The following is a 16,914-nucleotide window of genomic DNA, read 5'->3' as shown; positions in this document are numbered from 1 at the left end:
GTTGTCTTGGTGGCGGTGTCTCCGTTGTCCCTCTCAAAGCGAGCGTAGAAGTTGTTTAGCTCGTTCAGGAAGGAGATGTCCGTGGCTGTGGGGGTGGGGTTGCTGGGCTTGTAGTCGGTGATGGCCTGGATGCCTTGCCACATGCGTCGGGGGTCAGAGTTGGAGAAGTGACCCTCTATCCTCAACTTGTAGCAGTGCTTGGCCTTCTTGATGCCCCTCCTCAGGTTTGCTCTGGATGTGCTGTAGGCCTGTGTATCCCCTGATCTGAAGGCAGTGTTACGGGTCTTCAGCAGGAGCCGCACCTCCTTGTTCATCCATGGCTTCTGGTTGGGGTACGTGGTGATCTGCTTCTCTGTCGTGACATCATCGATGATGGTGGTGATGTAGTCCATAACAGAGGAGGCATAATTGTCAATGTCCAAGCGTGAGCCACAGGTGGCCTGAGAAGCAAACATACTCCAGTCCGTGTGTTGAAACCTGTCCTGGAGTACAGAGTCTGTCCCTGCTGGCCACACCTTGATGGTCCAGGTTAGCTGAGCAGTGGCTTCCAAGAGTAACAGAGTCCGTACACCAAGCTTTGTTGACATAAGTGCACAAACCTCCGCCTCTGGTCTTGCCGGAGTCATCAGCTGATCTATCCGCCCGGTGTGTGTAGCGTCCGGCTAGCTCGATAGCACTGTCCGGTACGCCGCCGTGTAGCCATGTTTCGGTGAGAATCATGACATTACAGTCCAAAAGTCTCTTACTGTGGGTGAGGCGTAGTCGTATCTCGTCCATCTTGTTAGCCAAAGACCGCACATTAGCAAGGAAGATGCTGGGCAAAGGGAGCCGATGTGGTGTTAGTCTTAGCTTAGCTTTTAGCCCTCTGCGTTTCCCTCGCCTTTGTTTACGATCTCTGCGCCGCCTGCGAGCACTTCCGCCCCGCCGGGTAGAGTGCGAAGCCACCGGTGTTCTGGCGATCTACATAGTAGCAGGGTGTAAGATTCTAGCTGGGTCAGCGTACATGGAGAGACACAACCAAGTGGCTGGAATAGTGTACAGGAACATCTGTACCCAGTATGGAATAGAAGTACCCAAATCCCAATGGGCCGCACCACAGATGGTGGCTGAGAACAACAGGGCCAAGGTGCTGTGGGACTTCAGCTTCCAGACTGACAAACAGGTCCTGGCTAACCAGCCGGACATAGTGGTGGTAGACAAAGAGCAGAAGAAGGCGGTGGTGATAGTTGTGGCGATACCAGCAGACGCCAACATCAGAAAGAAGGAACACGAAAAGGTTGAAAAGTACCAAGGGTTGAAAGAACAGCTGGAACAGATGTGGAAGGTCAAGGCGAGTGTGGTCCCCGTGGTAGTAGGAGCACTCGGGGCAGTGACCCCCAAACTGGGCGAGTGGCTCCAACAGATCCCAGGAACAACATCAGAAGCCTCAGTCCAGAAGAGCGCAGTCCTAGGAACAGCTAAGATACTGCGCAGAACCCTCAAACTCCCAGGCCTCTGGTAGAGGACCCGAGCTTGAGGATGACACAGATACCACCCCAAGAGGGAGAGAGGGACGTTTTTTTTTTTTTGTTTTTTTTTTAAATATATATGTATATATATGTGTGTGTGTATGTATATATATATATATATATGTGTGTGTGTGTGTGTGTGTGTATGTTTGTATATATATATGTATGTATATATATATGTATATGTATATGTATATGTATATATGTATATGTGCGTGTGTGTGTGTGTGTGTGTGTGTGTTTATATACACTCCTGATCAAAATTTTAAGACCAGTTGAAAAATTGCAAGAATTTACCGTCTGCACTGTTGGATCTTAAGAAGGTTCTAAGTAGTGCTTCAAAATGCAAAAAGAAGAAATAGGAGTGAGACAAGAAAAAAATTTTAGTAAGCAATTTATTGCAAACAACCATTAAACTGAAATAGGCTGTTCATCAGCTGATCAAAAGTTTAAGACCACAGCCTTTAAAAGCCCAAATCTTCGCAAAAATGTAGATTCAGTGTCATTTTCTGTCAGGTACCCACACTGTCATGACCTCCTGATGGCAAATGCAAAAAAGCTTTCTCTCTTTGAACGCGGTCGGATTGTTGAGCTGCATCAGCAAGGCCTCTCGCCTTTTGATCAGGAGTGTATGTATATAGTAAGATTGTTATATATAGTGCTAGATAAATTTAGTGCTGCCATATAATATCTGTGTGCTTGCAGGAGACTGATAAAGGCAGTAAAATAGAGATTAACATTCTTGATATGTCCTCATACAGCCTTCTATAAAAGTTAAGCCTTATCTTGTCACAGAGACGATTTTCATTTCATAATTTTGAAATGAAAACCGTTCAAATGTGGTGTTTATTTGTTGCTGTGAGTCTTTATTTACAGTTTCAATGGCCAGGTGTGTTCGTAGAGCAGGTGTCCCATTGATGGCAGGGTTGGTGGTCTGATTCTCACCCCTACGTGCTGAAGTGTCCTTGGGCAAGACACTGAACCCGACATTGGGTAGACGAGCACCTTGCATGGCAGTTCTAATACCATCTGTGTGTGTGAACTGGTAAGAAAGAAACACTGTAAAGAGCAACGAGTACCACTAAGGTAGAAATGCACTATAGCAGTTCAGACCATTTACCGTGATGGGTTGAAAAGATAAATTTGTATTCATTGTTGTGTATGATATTTTTAAATTGTAAAGAATCAAGTCTACTGGATATTGTAAAGACATCTGAAGATGATGATTGATTTTTCAGTTGATTTGTCCAGGGTCTAATCTACTAAATACAGGCCACATCCACTTGTAGGCATTACATAAGTAATAAGTTCATTCATTCATTCATCTTCTGTAACCGGTTATTCCTGTGAAGGGTTGCGGGGTCTGCTGGAGCCTATCCCAGCTGTCATTGGGCGAAAGGCGGGTTAAATAATAAGTTGTGAGGCTTAATTTAAAACAGCCGATTGTTAGTTATAAATTAAGTTTCTATGAAACCAGTGACCCCATTGTGTAATGTAATGTTTTACTCCTTAAACTTGGTCTAATCATTTGCAATGTGCCATAAATATGTGTGTTGGAGTCAATCATCTCCATGGCCACGTAAGCAATCAGTAATCAATGTTTTATGAAGAAGCTGGCTATAAGAGTCAACCTGTAGGCCTGGCAGTGATACCATCACAGACGGAAGGAGCGGGTGGCATGGATGTAAGGATGCCCTGGTGCATGACTAATTAAACAGTTTAGAATTAATTTTGTAAGATGTTGGCTGGATTTTAAGTGTCATGCTGAAGTGACGGTTCTCTGAAGACTTGTGATTTTTCTTTCTCAGTGATGTTCTGTCAGGATGGAAGAAGCTGAAGATAGCATTGCTGTGGTGGGAATTGGATGCAACTTTTCAGGAGGTCAGCATGATTTAAGAGTTTAGTTTCTCTTTTGATTTGCTGTTCATGCTTTTACTATTTCACTGACTAATTTGCCCTAATGCAAGCTGCATTGACAAAAATGCCTCAATATACTGTTGTTAGAGAATTCACAAAGACAATTTACACAATAGATCATACCGATTTAAATGTGTTCAACAAGCATCAGGATTAGTACAACTAAAATCTTGCCAAATCTAAAATGTATAAACAAGAAATCTTTTTGTTTGTTTAAATTAATCTACCATCTGTCCCATAAAACAATCAATTCTCTGGACCTTTAAAGTATTATAAATACGTTGTCATATCAACAGGTGAAGGCCTGGACAATTTCTGGAAGGTCCTGGTTGAGGGGAGAAACTGTTCTGTGCCGATTCCCAAAGAGAGATTTGACCTAGCCAGCTGGTATGATCCCGATGACAGCAAACCCGGGAAATCCCGCACAGCCAAGGCTGCGCTCATTGATGGGTATGGTCTTTAAATCTTATCATATGGCCTATTTAGATAAGCATCCTTATGTGTATACATGTACATAGATATAGTCTAATAGAGTATTTTTTTCCACTCCTCATAATCGCATGGTGTTTGTTTCTTACATATACGCTGCCCCCTACGCTGGGTTATTAAGACACCTGAAAACTTTTTTGGACGTGTTCAAAAAAAAGTTTCTAGTGTGTCCCCTGCTTTTCAAATTATTTATTAGTACTGACCTTTTCTTAAGTTATGTGATTGTGATGGTATAACTTGCTAATGATGTGAATGATCTAATACATGCCTTGAAAATGAAATTCTGACCATGAAATGCTACAATGCTGCCATATTCCACAGTGTCTTTAAACCAAACATATGATGGTGTAAAAAATGAGACAAAAAAAACAGTAAATGATTTTAGATTACTGGAAATAAAGAGGGAGTTTCTTCACATTATGAAAGAAACTGAGTCATGGATTTGGAGTTTCCGCTAGGAAGCGAAGAGAACGCTAGGAAGAACAACAGACAACATGACGGAGAACAAAGGGAAAGGCAGGGAAATATATATACACACACAAGTGCACAGAGGGGTAATGAGACACAAGTGAAATGAGAGTAGAGTACACAAAGAGAAACCAATAATTCAATCAAAAAGGGAATTCTATCAGCTAATGACCACATGACCTTCTTCCATTGCTCCAGAGTCCAATCTTTATGCTCCCTGGCAAATGAAGCCTTTTTTTCCGGTTAGCCTCACTGATTAGTGGTTTTCTTGAGGCTACACACCTGTTCAGTCCCAATCACTTGAGTTCCCTTCACATTGTACATGTGGAAATGTTCTTACTTTCACTATCAAACATAGCCCTGAGTTCTTCTGTTGTTTTTCTTTGATTTGATTTCACCAAACCTTTAAGTGATCGCCGATCACCATCAATCAGTATTTTTTTCCGACCACATTTCTTCCTGGAAGATGATGGTTCCCCACTATCCTTCCAGTTTTTAATAATGCGTGTGATAGTTCTTAACCCGGTTATAGTAGTTTCTACAATCACCTTAGATGTTTTCTCTGCTTTTTATTTTTTTTACTTTTTTATTTTACACGAAATGTCAAACATACATTTTACACAAAATGTCAAACATACATACACATAACATATACTTTAGGAACACAAATTGGGAGATCATGAGCAGTTCCTTTCCTTCTCCATACTCTTCTCTTCCCATCACTCTGGTACAAGTTGATCTTTGTCTCATCTGTCCATAGGATGTTGTTCCAGAACTGTGAAGGCTTTTTAAGATCTTGTTTGGCAAACTCTAATCTGGCCTTCCTGTTTTTGAGGCTCACCAATGGTTTACATCTTGTGGTGAACCCTCTGTATTCACTCTGGTGAATTCTTCTCTTGATTGTTGACTTTGACACACATACACCTACCTCCTGGAGAGTGTTCTTGATCTGGCCAACTGTTGTGAAGGGTGTTTTCTTCACCAGGGAAAGAATTCTTCGGTCATCCACCACAGTTGTTTTCCATGGTCTTCCGGGTCTTTTGGTGCTGCTGAGCTCACCGGTGCGTTCTTTCTTTTTAAGAATGTTCCAAACAGTTGATTTGGCCACACCTAATGTTTCTGCTATCTCTCTGATGGGTTTGTTTTGATTTTTCAGCCTAATGATGGCTTGCTTCACTGATAGTGACAGCTCTTTGGATCTCATATAGAGAGTTGACAGCAACAGATTCCAAATGCAAATAGCACACTTGAAATGAACTCTAGACCTTTTATCCGCTCCTTGTAAATGGGATAATGAGGGAATAACACACACCTGGCCATGGAACAGCTGAGCAGCCAATGTCCCATTACTGTTGGTCCCTTAAAAAGTGAGAGGCACATATACAAACTGTTGTAATTCCTACACCATTCACCTGATGTGGATGTAAATAGTTAAAGCACATCCTGTTCGTTTCATTCCAAATCGATTGTGGTGGTGTATAGAGCCAAAAAGGTTAGAATTGTGTTGATGTCCCAATATTTATGGACCTGACTGTATGAGTAAAGTCCCACACCAACCCACAACCCCTCCAACACATCTCAGAAGTATTACTGTACCTTGAGGTGATAGATGGAGTGATAAAATACCTCATTTTGATCTTCCAATCAGACTCCCTCCATGTTGGGCTACTTATCTCCTGCTTTGAATGTTTCTTCCCATTGTTAATCTGTTATTATAATATTTGTTTCCAATTCCCATTTTTCCTTGACATCCAAATTGTTGTTGTTAGATTCCTGTTGTAGTACCTTATACAATTTTGATATAATCCCTTTCTTTGTCTCTTCCTCTGTATATGCTATTAATAATTCTTCTCGTTTCAATGGGGTTTTACAAATATTCTCCCACTCCTTATGTGGCTGAAGGTAATGTCGTAGTAGTTGTAGGAACTTGTAAAAATCATTGGCTGGTAAATTAAATTCTTGTGCTAACTGTTGGAATGACTTCAAGGTTTGTCCCCTGAACACTTGTGCAATATATTTTAACCCCTGGTGTGTCCATCTATTATATCCTGCATCCATCATAGATGGCAAAAAATTAGGGTTTGTCGAAATTCTGGTGGCTCTACATATGGAGTTTGACAGTTTTAATTTCTTACGTACCATTGACCATACTCTCATTGTCCCCCTGATCCAAACATTATCCACCTTCAACCTCTTTAGTGTTACGTTGCTCAAAAATGGAAGTGACTCTATAGGTACATTTTTGCAAGAATTTTGTTCCATTCCCACCCATAATGCCTCTGTATCTTTTGTAATCCACATAATTATAGCCCTGAGTTGAGCAGCCCAGTAGTAGTTTTTTAAATTAGGTAAGTTCAATCCTCCCTTCTCTTTTGGGCAAAAAAGTGTCCTATATTTAATTCTAGCCTTCTTTTTTTTCCAAATAAATTTGGATATAATCTTGTCTAACATTTTAAAGATAGAATTAGAGACCATAGGCAATGACTGGAACAAAAACAACAACCTTGGTAAAACATTAATTCTTACAGTTTCTATCCTCCCTATCAAAGTCAAAGGTAAAATCTCCCACCTGACTCCTCTTTTAAGTGAGAAAAATTCTGAGCAACACCCATTGACTCAAATCCGTGATTTGGGGTTTTTGTATACCATATTTATCCAATCTATGAATGTTGTATGAAACCCGAAATGTTTGGTAAAGGAAGCTCCATTTTACCCGGTCAAATGTTTTTTGTGCATCGAAGCTGAGCAACATGGCATGCTGGGATTTGTTGTTGGCACATGAGATAAGATTTAATGTCCTACTGATATTGTTAGCACCTTGTCTTCCAGGAATAAAGCCTGGCTGATCTGGTTTGATTAATTTAGTTATATGCTTCCGCAGTCTCCATGCCATTATATCTGTTAATATTTTTAAATCATTGCAGAGCAAACTGACAGGTCTATATCCCTCGCATGAAGTTGGGTCTTTGCTCTCCTTATGTAAGACCGAAATGATGGCTTCTGACCAAGTCTTTGGCGAGTCAAATGCCAAAGCGTAATTAAAGACTCTATATAGTACTATTGTGATCTCCCCTGCAAAAACTTGATAAAATCCCCCTGGAAACCCATCTGTACCAGGGGATTTATTGTTTTTAAGATTTTTTATAGTATCTGATATTTCCTGTACTGTAATTGGCTATATCATTTCAGATGCTTCTTCTGACGATAGTGATAGATTTAATTTTTTAAGAAACGCTTGAGTCTTATTTTTTGTGGAGTTTAGCTCAAAGTCGTTATATAAGCCTTTATAATATTCTGCAAAAGCTTCCACTATCTCTGTTGGCTTTACACAAGTTGTTTGGAAATGGGATATTTTACTTTTGAAATGATCCTATTTGTTTGAGCCTTTCTCAGTTGGAATGCTAGAAGGCGACTTGCTCTATTCCCCATCTCATAATATCTTTGATTTGTAAAGCGTAGAGCTCTTTCTGCCTTACATGTTAGTAATTTGTCCAATCGGTGTCTATTTTCTTTCAGTTCTTGGAGTATGGAGTTATTTGGTGTCCTTTTATTTTCCAATTTCAAATCTCTGATTTTGCTCTCTAGCGCCCCCTGTTGTTTTAGACGATCCTTTTTTATCCTCGAGGTTATTTCTATGATTTTCCCCCTTATCACTGCTTTCCCCAGATCCCAGAGAGTTGCTGGTGATACCTCGCCATTATTATTTATTTCCAAATATTCCTTTATATTTTCTTTTATTTCCTTTACTACCTTTTCATCTGATAGGACTGACACATTTAGTCTCCAATATTTAAAAAAAGATTCTTCATCCATTGTTACAGTTAGAGTAATGGGAGCGTGATCACTTATAGTTATTGTCTCTATACCACATTCCACAACTTTGTGTATATGTTGCTGTGATACACAAAAAAAATCTATAACTACCATGTGGGTTTGAATAAAATGTAAAATCCTTCTCCAGGATTATTGTTTCTCCATGGATCAATAAGACCTAACTCTTTAATAACATCATTCAATACTCTGGATTTTCTTGATATTCTTGGATCTGCAGTGATGAGTGAATGAAGTCTGTTACGAACCTTATCATGCCGTTTTTCTCAGAGCCCTCCAGAATGCCATGTATCCGTATGTTATTGCGTCTCGATCTTGAATCCAAGTCCTCACATTTTGCGGCCAACTTTGCCTCCTGATGAAGGAGGAAGGCGGCCATTCTTTCTAGCCGTGCCGTCTTGTCCTCCGTGTCTCCCAGCCTCTCTTCAACATGTTCCACCTGTTGCTCTAACGAGGTCATTCTTTCCACAAGTTCCTTCATGTTAGTCTCTAGCCTAACCAAGGCCTTTTTGTTGTCATTAGCCGCTTCTGTGTGCTTTTGTCTCACCTGCATAGCTCCGCCAATATTACCGAGTCCTGTTCACCTGCGGTCTGCATCTTGCCCGGTGTAGTTCTCGATGTGGTGACAGTTCATCCGGTATTTGTTTGTTCTTTTTTGTTAAGCCTCCCTTTTCTGTCCATCCCTCCCTGTTTACTTTCTTTATCAAATATTACTGAGTTTAGTTGGATTTCTGCTCTGAAAGTAGTCTTGAAGAGCTATTTTTAATTGGTCTTTTCACAAGCTCGTTTTCCTGCCGCCTCCTACCACATGGTGCCACCTGAAGTTCACCATGTTTTCTCTGCTTGATGCATGCCAATGATTTGACCCTTCTCAAACAGACTAACATCTTTTCCACGACCACGGGATGTGTCTGTAGACATGGTTGTTTAAGAAATGAGAAGCTACTCATTGCATCAGTTGGGGTTAAATAACTTGTTGCCAGCTGAAATATAATCGCCGATGCAGTAATTATCCCATTGGAGGCTCGTATCTATTTGCTTAGTTAAATCCAGGTGTTGACTTTTTTTTGGCCAGGCAGTGTATCTCATTTCCTTACGATTTTGTATGTTGGCAGGTTCAATGAATTTGACCACAAGTTTTTTGGCATCAGTGACAGCGAGGTGGAACAAATGGATCCTCAACAGAAACAGCTCCTTCAGTGTGTCTATAGGGCTTTGGAGAACGCTGGAATTCCTATGGAAAAAGCCAGTGGCACCAGGACGGGAGTGTTCTTTGGTACTGAATGTTTCTGGTTACTGTGTTTTAATCAAATTGTTCTGGGTTGAATGTAACAGGCATTAATTTAATTTTGGGTCAACCTGCCACTGTCATTTAATCAATGTTTTACAAGAGAATAAGTTACACAGATTGATATCAGGAAATAACATTGAAAATATTTTTTATTTTTTTATTTTTCGATTTTAGGCATAATGAACAGAGAATATGAAGCAAATGCGGCCCACGCTCACACAAGTGTGATCAACCACTGGACTGGCACAGGGCTCGCCATGAGTATTGCGGCAAACAGAGTTTCCTACATTTTCAACTTCACTGGACCCTCGCTGTCTATAGACTGTGCCTGTTCATCTTCCCTTGTCGCTCTTCATCTTGCCTGTCAATCCATTAAACAAGGTCTGCATGTATGTATGTACTACTGCTGTGGAAAGCTGTCACCCAGCTGAAATTAAAATATTATTGGATGAAATCATAAACTACGCTTTATCTTATCAGGAGATAGTGACATGGCCATTTGTGGAGGAGTCTGCTGCATCATTGAGCCAAGAGTCTTTGTTGCACTCAGCAAGGCGAAGATGATCTCACCTGATGGGACAAGCAAACCGTTCTCCAGCGCAGCAGATGGCTACGGTAGAGGAGAAGGATGTGGAGTAGTTCTCTTGAAGCCACTGAAAAAGGTCAGAATAAGCAGAGGGTAATAAGAGTGGTGTATTGTTTTAATCAATACCCAACAATCTTTTTGATGTTGTTTCTTTATAGGCTCTTCAAGATCAGGACCACATCTGGGGTATCATCAGCAAAACTGCAGTCAACCAGGATGGACACTCAGTCTCTCCAATCACCAAACCCTCTATGACACAACAAGAGGAGCTGTTGCGCAGAATCTACTCAGAGTCCGATCTTGCAAATGTTCAGTACATTGAAGCGCATGGGACTGGAACCCCTGTTGGAGACCCAACAGAGGCAGGAAGCATCTCGAACGTCATTGCTAAAGCCAGGCCTCCTGGCTCAAAGGCACTCTGCATTGGCTCGGTGAAGAGCAACATTGGACACACAGAATCTGCCGCCGGAGTGGCCGGACTCATTAAGGTACTCCTGATGATGAAGCATGAGACAATTGTCCCCTCACTTTTCTACTCTGATCAGACTTCCAGTGTAGATACCAAGGCCCTGAACATTACAATTCCAAAGGAAACAGAAAAGTGGGAAACCTGTGGTCCAAGACTTGCAGGAGTGAACAACTTTGGGTTTGGGGGAACAAACGCACATGCCATTGTCAAACAACACATACAGTTTTGTGCTGATAAAAAAAGTGATGAGAAGCAAGTGAAATATTTTGTCCTATCAGCAAATTCACCTAAATCTCTTACTATGATGATGGAAGACACCATTAAACAGCTGGGGGCAGATGACAAAGTTGATCTAGGTTCTCTCTTATACACATCAGCGTGTAGAAGAAGCCACCAAAAACATAAATTCAGAAAAGCCATTGTGGTGTCATCTGTAGTCGACCTAAAAGAGAAACTAAGAGCTGCTGTGGGCAAAAATATCAGCCCAGCCCTCTCAGATCCAAGGTTAGTGTTTGTCTTCTGTGGAAATGGCGTCACTTACCACGGCATGTGCAAGCAGCTTCTAAAACATGAGCCTGTGTTCAGAGAAAAGATCCAAGAGATTGCAAAGCTTTTCCTAAATCTGAGTACTCTGAACATCCTGGATCCACTTGAGAGTGAGACTGAGACTGGTTACTTTAACAGCCCAGATGTTATCCAACCAGTCCTCTTTGCTGTTCAGGTTGGGATTACAGCTGTACTCAGGCACTGGGGTGTCAAGCCTGATGCAATTCTTGGACACTCTGTTGGAGAAGTTGCAGCCGCCCACTGTTCCGGCCTCTTGTCTCTTGAGGATGCAGTGAAAGTCATATATTATCGTAGCACTCTCCAGTGCAAAGTCACAGGGGGGAAGATGCTTGTGATCAGCAACATGGCTGTATCAGAGGTGACACCTCTGCTCCCTCATTACTCTGGCAGAGTTTGCCTTGCTGCTTTTAACAGCCCACAGTCTTGCACCCTCTCAGGGGATGCAGATGCAATTGAGCGCCTCCATAAAGAGCTAAGTAACTCAGCTAACAGTCACAATCTATTCCTCCGAATGCTGGAGGTCCCTGCTGCTTATCACAGCCACATGATGGACCCAATTCTGTCTGAAATTGAGGAGACACTTGGCTCCTTGCCAGCAAATAATCTGGACACCGAGTTGTTCTCAACGGTGACAGGCAAAGAAGTCCAGCAGGGAGACTTCTGCACAGGCAAATACTGGGCTAGAAATATTCGTGAGCCAGTTACTTTTGAGCAGGCAGTGAGGTCGGCAGCCAAAGGGAAAAAGAACACAGTCTTTGTAGAGATTGGGCCAAGAAGGGCACTACAGAGAAACATCATGGAATCTTTGGGAAATGACACAGCAGTTCTTGCCTCAGTGCAGCCAGAGAAAGATCATGAATCAGTCATGGGCGTTGTTTCCAAACTGTTTGAACTGGGCGTTCAGGTAGATTGGAACACTTTTTATAGAGGGTACGAGACAATCCCTCTGCCTTTCCCAAAATACCAGTTTGATTGCTCAGACAGAGATGTTATTATTGGAGCAGCACAGAACAACACATCCAGCAATCATCCTGTGGTGTGTCAGACAGGAAGTGACAGCAACATCTTCAGGTGTGATCTGATGTCGGACTCTTCTTTCTTCTTGAAAGAGCACAAGCACAATGGTATACCCATCATCCCTGGTGCTTTCTACGCTGAGTTGGGCTTGGCTGCATTCATGGCCAGTGCTAAGCCAAAAGTGCCTCTCAACTCACTACAGCTCAGTGTCAGTTTTCACGGCCCATTTGTTTTGAGACAGAATTCGCCTGAAATGAAGGTGCAACTACAACAAACAGGGAATGAAACTAGTTTCACGGTATTTTCCCCATCAGCAATGTATGCATCAGGCACTGTGGTTTCAAAGGGCGAGAGGCTGATTGAGGAGCAGTGCATTTCACTTAGCTCCATTTACAAACGATGCACATCTGTGGTGAGCTTTCAGGAGTTCTATCGGCTTCTCTCTCACGCAGGCTTTCAGTATGGAGACGTCTTTCAGAATAAGGGGGATGTGCACTATGGGGAAGATCTGAAGGAGGCTTTTTCAGCTGTCTCAGTTCCAGAAGAACTTAGGCCTCATTTGCATGACTACTACATTCATCCTGTTGTGTTGGATTATTTGTTGCAGCTTCTCCCAGTTACTGTGGAGCACATCTTTACTGGTAGGCTGGGATTTCCTGCCAAAATAGGAAGGATGACGGTGTTTGAGCCCTTGCAAAGCGAGATGATTGTCTATTTGAGAGCAACCGATGTGGGTGTTGATCACTTTGAGGTTTGTGGCTGCTTTGCGGATAAGGAAGGCAGAGTGTTGGTTGAGGTTAAGCACGTGCTAATCAAGTACCTCGGCAGTCACTCTCGTGTGGTTGAGGAGTACTTCTATCATAATGCCTTCAGTGTCATCCCCCGAGATATCCCTCCTGCTCCTCCACCAAAGGCTTTGGTCTTCCGTGACCACATAGGGATCTCTAAAGGTCTGCAGCAACATTTGAACCCGGAATCTAGATATGTTTCCTACGTTCATGCAAAAGATATCTTGAGTCATGGGTTTCCTTCTTTCTTGGCAAATCTCAATATCACAGACATCAAGAAAAACTTTGACGAGGTCTTATTTTTGTGGGGCAAAGAAGACCTCACATCGCTGACGGCTGATGTTATCTTGCAGCATTTGGTGAGCTGCTGTGAGATTTTTCGCCAAATAGTCCTTGAGCTGAAGCGAATTCACTTCCCAAACTCCATAAGAGCTGTAACCTACCGCTCATCTGACATCACAGTTGACCATATAAGTGCTGGTTTTGCTCTTGCGGGTATGACGAGATCGTTTGCTGCTGAGATACCAGAGCTTTCTTTTCAGCTGATTGATATAAGCACTGTCTGTGCTAAGGACATTGCAGCACTGTATGAGGTTCTTAGATCATATCCTTGCAGCAAATACCCAGAATTGGTTGTAAAGGACGGGCTGGTTCTGAAACCTTCCATTGTCCGAACTCAACCAGAAACTCCTGATAGTTCAGAGACCAGTTTTAACTCTACTGTGTCTAAACCTTGCATATTTCAGACAGCTGATCCACATAAGATGATTCACCTCAGTGCCATTGACTTTGCCGATGAGGCTGAGCTACTTAGTGGCACATCAGTAGAAATACAACTCAGCAAGATATGTGTTCACTCATCTGATTACTTCCCTGTCAGTGATTCACACCTGAAATTTGGCCAGACGCTGTACTGGAACAAACACTCATCTCAGAAACACAAGCTTACCGCCCTTGATTTCAGCGGTACTATAACAGCAGTGGGAAAAGATGTAAGGAAACTGAGAGTGGGAGACCACGTAGTTTCCTGCTATCCTGTGGTGGCATCTAGTAAAGTCAGAGTTCCAGAGGATGTGTGCTACAGCACCAAAAAGTTCTCATTCCTCCGAGGAGCACCTTGTGTTTCCTACTTTGTGCTAGCATGGGAGATCCTACATAGAGCCTTGCCAAGAGCCAAACATAATTTAGGGATCATATCCTCTGTGTCTGATTCTGCTCTGGTGAAAGTCTTAGCACTCACCTCTCAACAATCAGGTTGGAATGTGACTGTTGCCACACAGTGCGATGGCTGTTTTGGGGGTGCCAATCAAATGCAGGCATTTGTCATCCTACCTCCATTTGATGAATCTCTGACTGATAAAGTTTGCAGATTTCCAGGCGTCCAACATGTTGTAATCGTATGTGAATCACAGAAGCATGTTTTGCTCACTGTAAAAGAGAGTGTTCACATACAGACAATTCAGATGCCTGTAATTTTGCAAAGCGGGTCTCTGAAAGTGCACAGGCCTCACATTTATCCCTGGCTGAAATCCCTGAAATCCCTGGAGTTTTCTCTCAAAAGCTTCACCTTCCAGAGTGTGATATCTGAATGCAAGACACAGTCATACTTCAACTCAAAGAAACTGGCTGTAGTATCTCTGAACAAAGATGTTAGCAGTACGCTGTCTGTCATTCCACTACTGCCAGGAAAAAAACAACTTTTCCGAAAAAGAGCAGTGTACATAGTGGCAGGTGGTCTTTCTGGTCTGGGCTTTGAAACCGTCAAGTTCATCTCACAAAGGGGCGGGGAGTATATTGTCATCCTCTCCAGAAGCAAGCCCAAACCAGATGTGAAGCAGGAAATACACAATGTGGAGAAACAGTGGGGAAACAGCATCACCGCCATGGAGTGTGACATATCTGTCTCTGAGCATGTGCACAAGGTTATCAGTGTCATTGGTCACAAATTCCCCACTTGTCCAATCAGAGGAGTGTTTCACAGTGCGGTTGTCTTGCGTGACGGGCTGATTGAGACCCTCAACAAATCTCTGTATGAGGAGGTTTTCAGACCCAAAGTCAACGGTGCTCTGAATTTGCACCATGCAACACAACACTGTCAGTTAGATTACTTTGTGTGCTACTCCTCCATCTCAGGTTTCCTGGGAAACGCATCACAAACAAACTACGCAGCTGCCAATACATTCCTTGACATGTTCTGTCAGTACAGGCGCAAACTCGGGCTGCCCGGACAGTCTATCAACTGGGGAGCTCTGAACCTCGGTCTACTCTTGAACAAAGAACATTTCCAGCGCTTTCTGGAGGCAAGGGGGATGATGGTGTTAGATGTGGCTGAGATCCATAAGAGCTTGGAGCAATGCCTTATGCTCAACCGACCTCAACAAGCTGTGTGCAGGTTTCACTTTAGAAACATGAGGTACAACGTCCTCTCCCAAAATGTAGCATTGACCATGCGCCTGTCTGCACTGGTCACGGAGGCCTTCCAAAAATCCAAAGAGGCAGAGTCTGAAACTACACCAACAGACTCTGTGTCACCAAACGATTATGTCTTCTCTCTCTTTAGTGAGACCATTGGCATGGACCAGAGTGAGTTGAAAGAAGAGTCGCCGCTTTCAACACTAGGCATCGACTCCATGCAGGCCATGACTCTGCAGAATCTGATCTTTCAGCAGAGAGGCGTGAATGTGCCTTTGGTGAAATTGCTAGATCCCAATGCCACACTGTCAACTGTGATAGATATACTGAATGAAGGAGCTAATGGTGAAAATGTAAATGTCAGTGATAACAAAGAGTCTCTTCCAAGTGAAGATGGAGACGATGTTTCTACCAGACTGTAAACTCTCCAAAAAAATACAAAAATGTGTAAATGTCATATATGTGTGAAGCGAGTTAGTCATCAGAACACCATACTACTGGACATACTGAACATTTTGTCATTTCATTTAACATAAAATCTTTGTTGCATTTTTGTTTAGTTCATACTGTACTTTAAATACTTTTTTGGTGTGTGTATATTTTGGCTTTGGTTGTTCAATTTCATTTTGCATTATATTTTTTAAAAAACATGTTTTACACAGCTTTTTTTGAGTTTTCTGTTGGTTTTACTCTCTTTGCTTATCAAAATGTTAATAATGAAAACATGAAGACAGTCTTTACAGTTGCCCACATAATAGTTGAGAATATTTTATGTAAAATATGTAACTTTTTTTTTTTATCACATCGCACATTTTTCTCTCTCAGGATATTTACATCACAAAGGCTTACGTGTCATAAATGAAATGAGAGCAGGTAGTGATATGTTATGCGATATACCATTGTTTTAATTCTAAAGCTACATTATATTTCATTTCAAGAAATGTCTCTGAAAATGCAAATATTTGGTTCTGCAACTATTTTTTTGACATCATACCAAATTTTCCTGATGTGATTTTACATGTACTACACATTTCTGTATCGTGGAGTGTTCACTGCCTAAAATCAATCGACATCATTAAATATCCATTAAATGCCAAGACATTTTATTTGATTTTCAGATACATACTAACATCATTCACTGTGTATCTTTGGGCTGTAAAGAATGTTATGTGGACAAATGCATACAAATGTGCATAAAATGAAATGTTTTTTTTTTTTTTTTTGGTAAAGAGGTACAAGGTACAAGCTACATTAGGTTTTGGCAACTCAAACAATTAAGTAAGAGATGTTGGTTGCTTTGGTCTTTTCTGTATTTGCTGATTATTATTTCTGATTTTAGAGAAACATGACTTCTTCAGATACAAATAAATAAAGAAATCACGGTCATTAAAGCTGAACCTGAACATAGCTGGTGTTGAAGAATGTGTGCGGGTCATTTTTCTTCATTTTGGAAGTATATACAATATTATTACACCACAAGGTGTAAAAACTCCAAAACAGCAGTTTGACACCAGTCTATGCAATATTTTACAATTCAATCCGTGCAATATTTTTATCCTATTCTATTTCAT

At 41.7% G+C, this 16,914-nt stretch overlaps 1 protein-coding gene across 1 annotated transcript; it reads left to right on the top strand.

The window, feature by feature from the left end:
• Positions 1-3,331: 3,331 nt before the first annotated feature.
• Positions 3,332-15,765, top strand: LOC311503760 (phenolphthiocerol/phthiocerol polyketide synthase subunit C-like; the record flags this gene model as incomplete). Its single annotated transcript, XM_084566634.1, has 6 exons — positions 3,332-3,389; positions 3,722-3,875; positions 9,329-9,489; positions 9,679-9,885; positions 9,985-10,166; positions 10,249-15,765. 6 exons carry the CDS (start codon positions 3,332-3,334, stop codon positions 15,763-15,765), a joined length of 6,279 nt encoding a protein of 2,092 aa, XP_084422760.1.
• Between the last annotated feature and the right edge of the window lie 1,149 nt (positions 15,766-16,914).

The sequence above is a fragment of the Chelon labrosus genome (genome assembly GCF_963514085.1).
Source record: "Chelon labrosus genome assembly, chromosome: 18".
NCBI classification, from domain to species: Eukaryota; Metazoa; Chordata; class Actinopteri; order Mugiliformes; family Mugilidae; genus Chelon; species Chelon labrosus.
The sequence above is the reverse complement of the archived record's forward strand: the minus strand, read 5'-3'. Positions and strand labels throughout refer to the sequence as shown.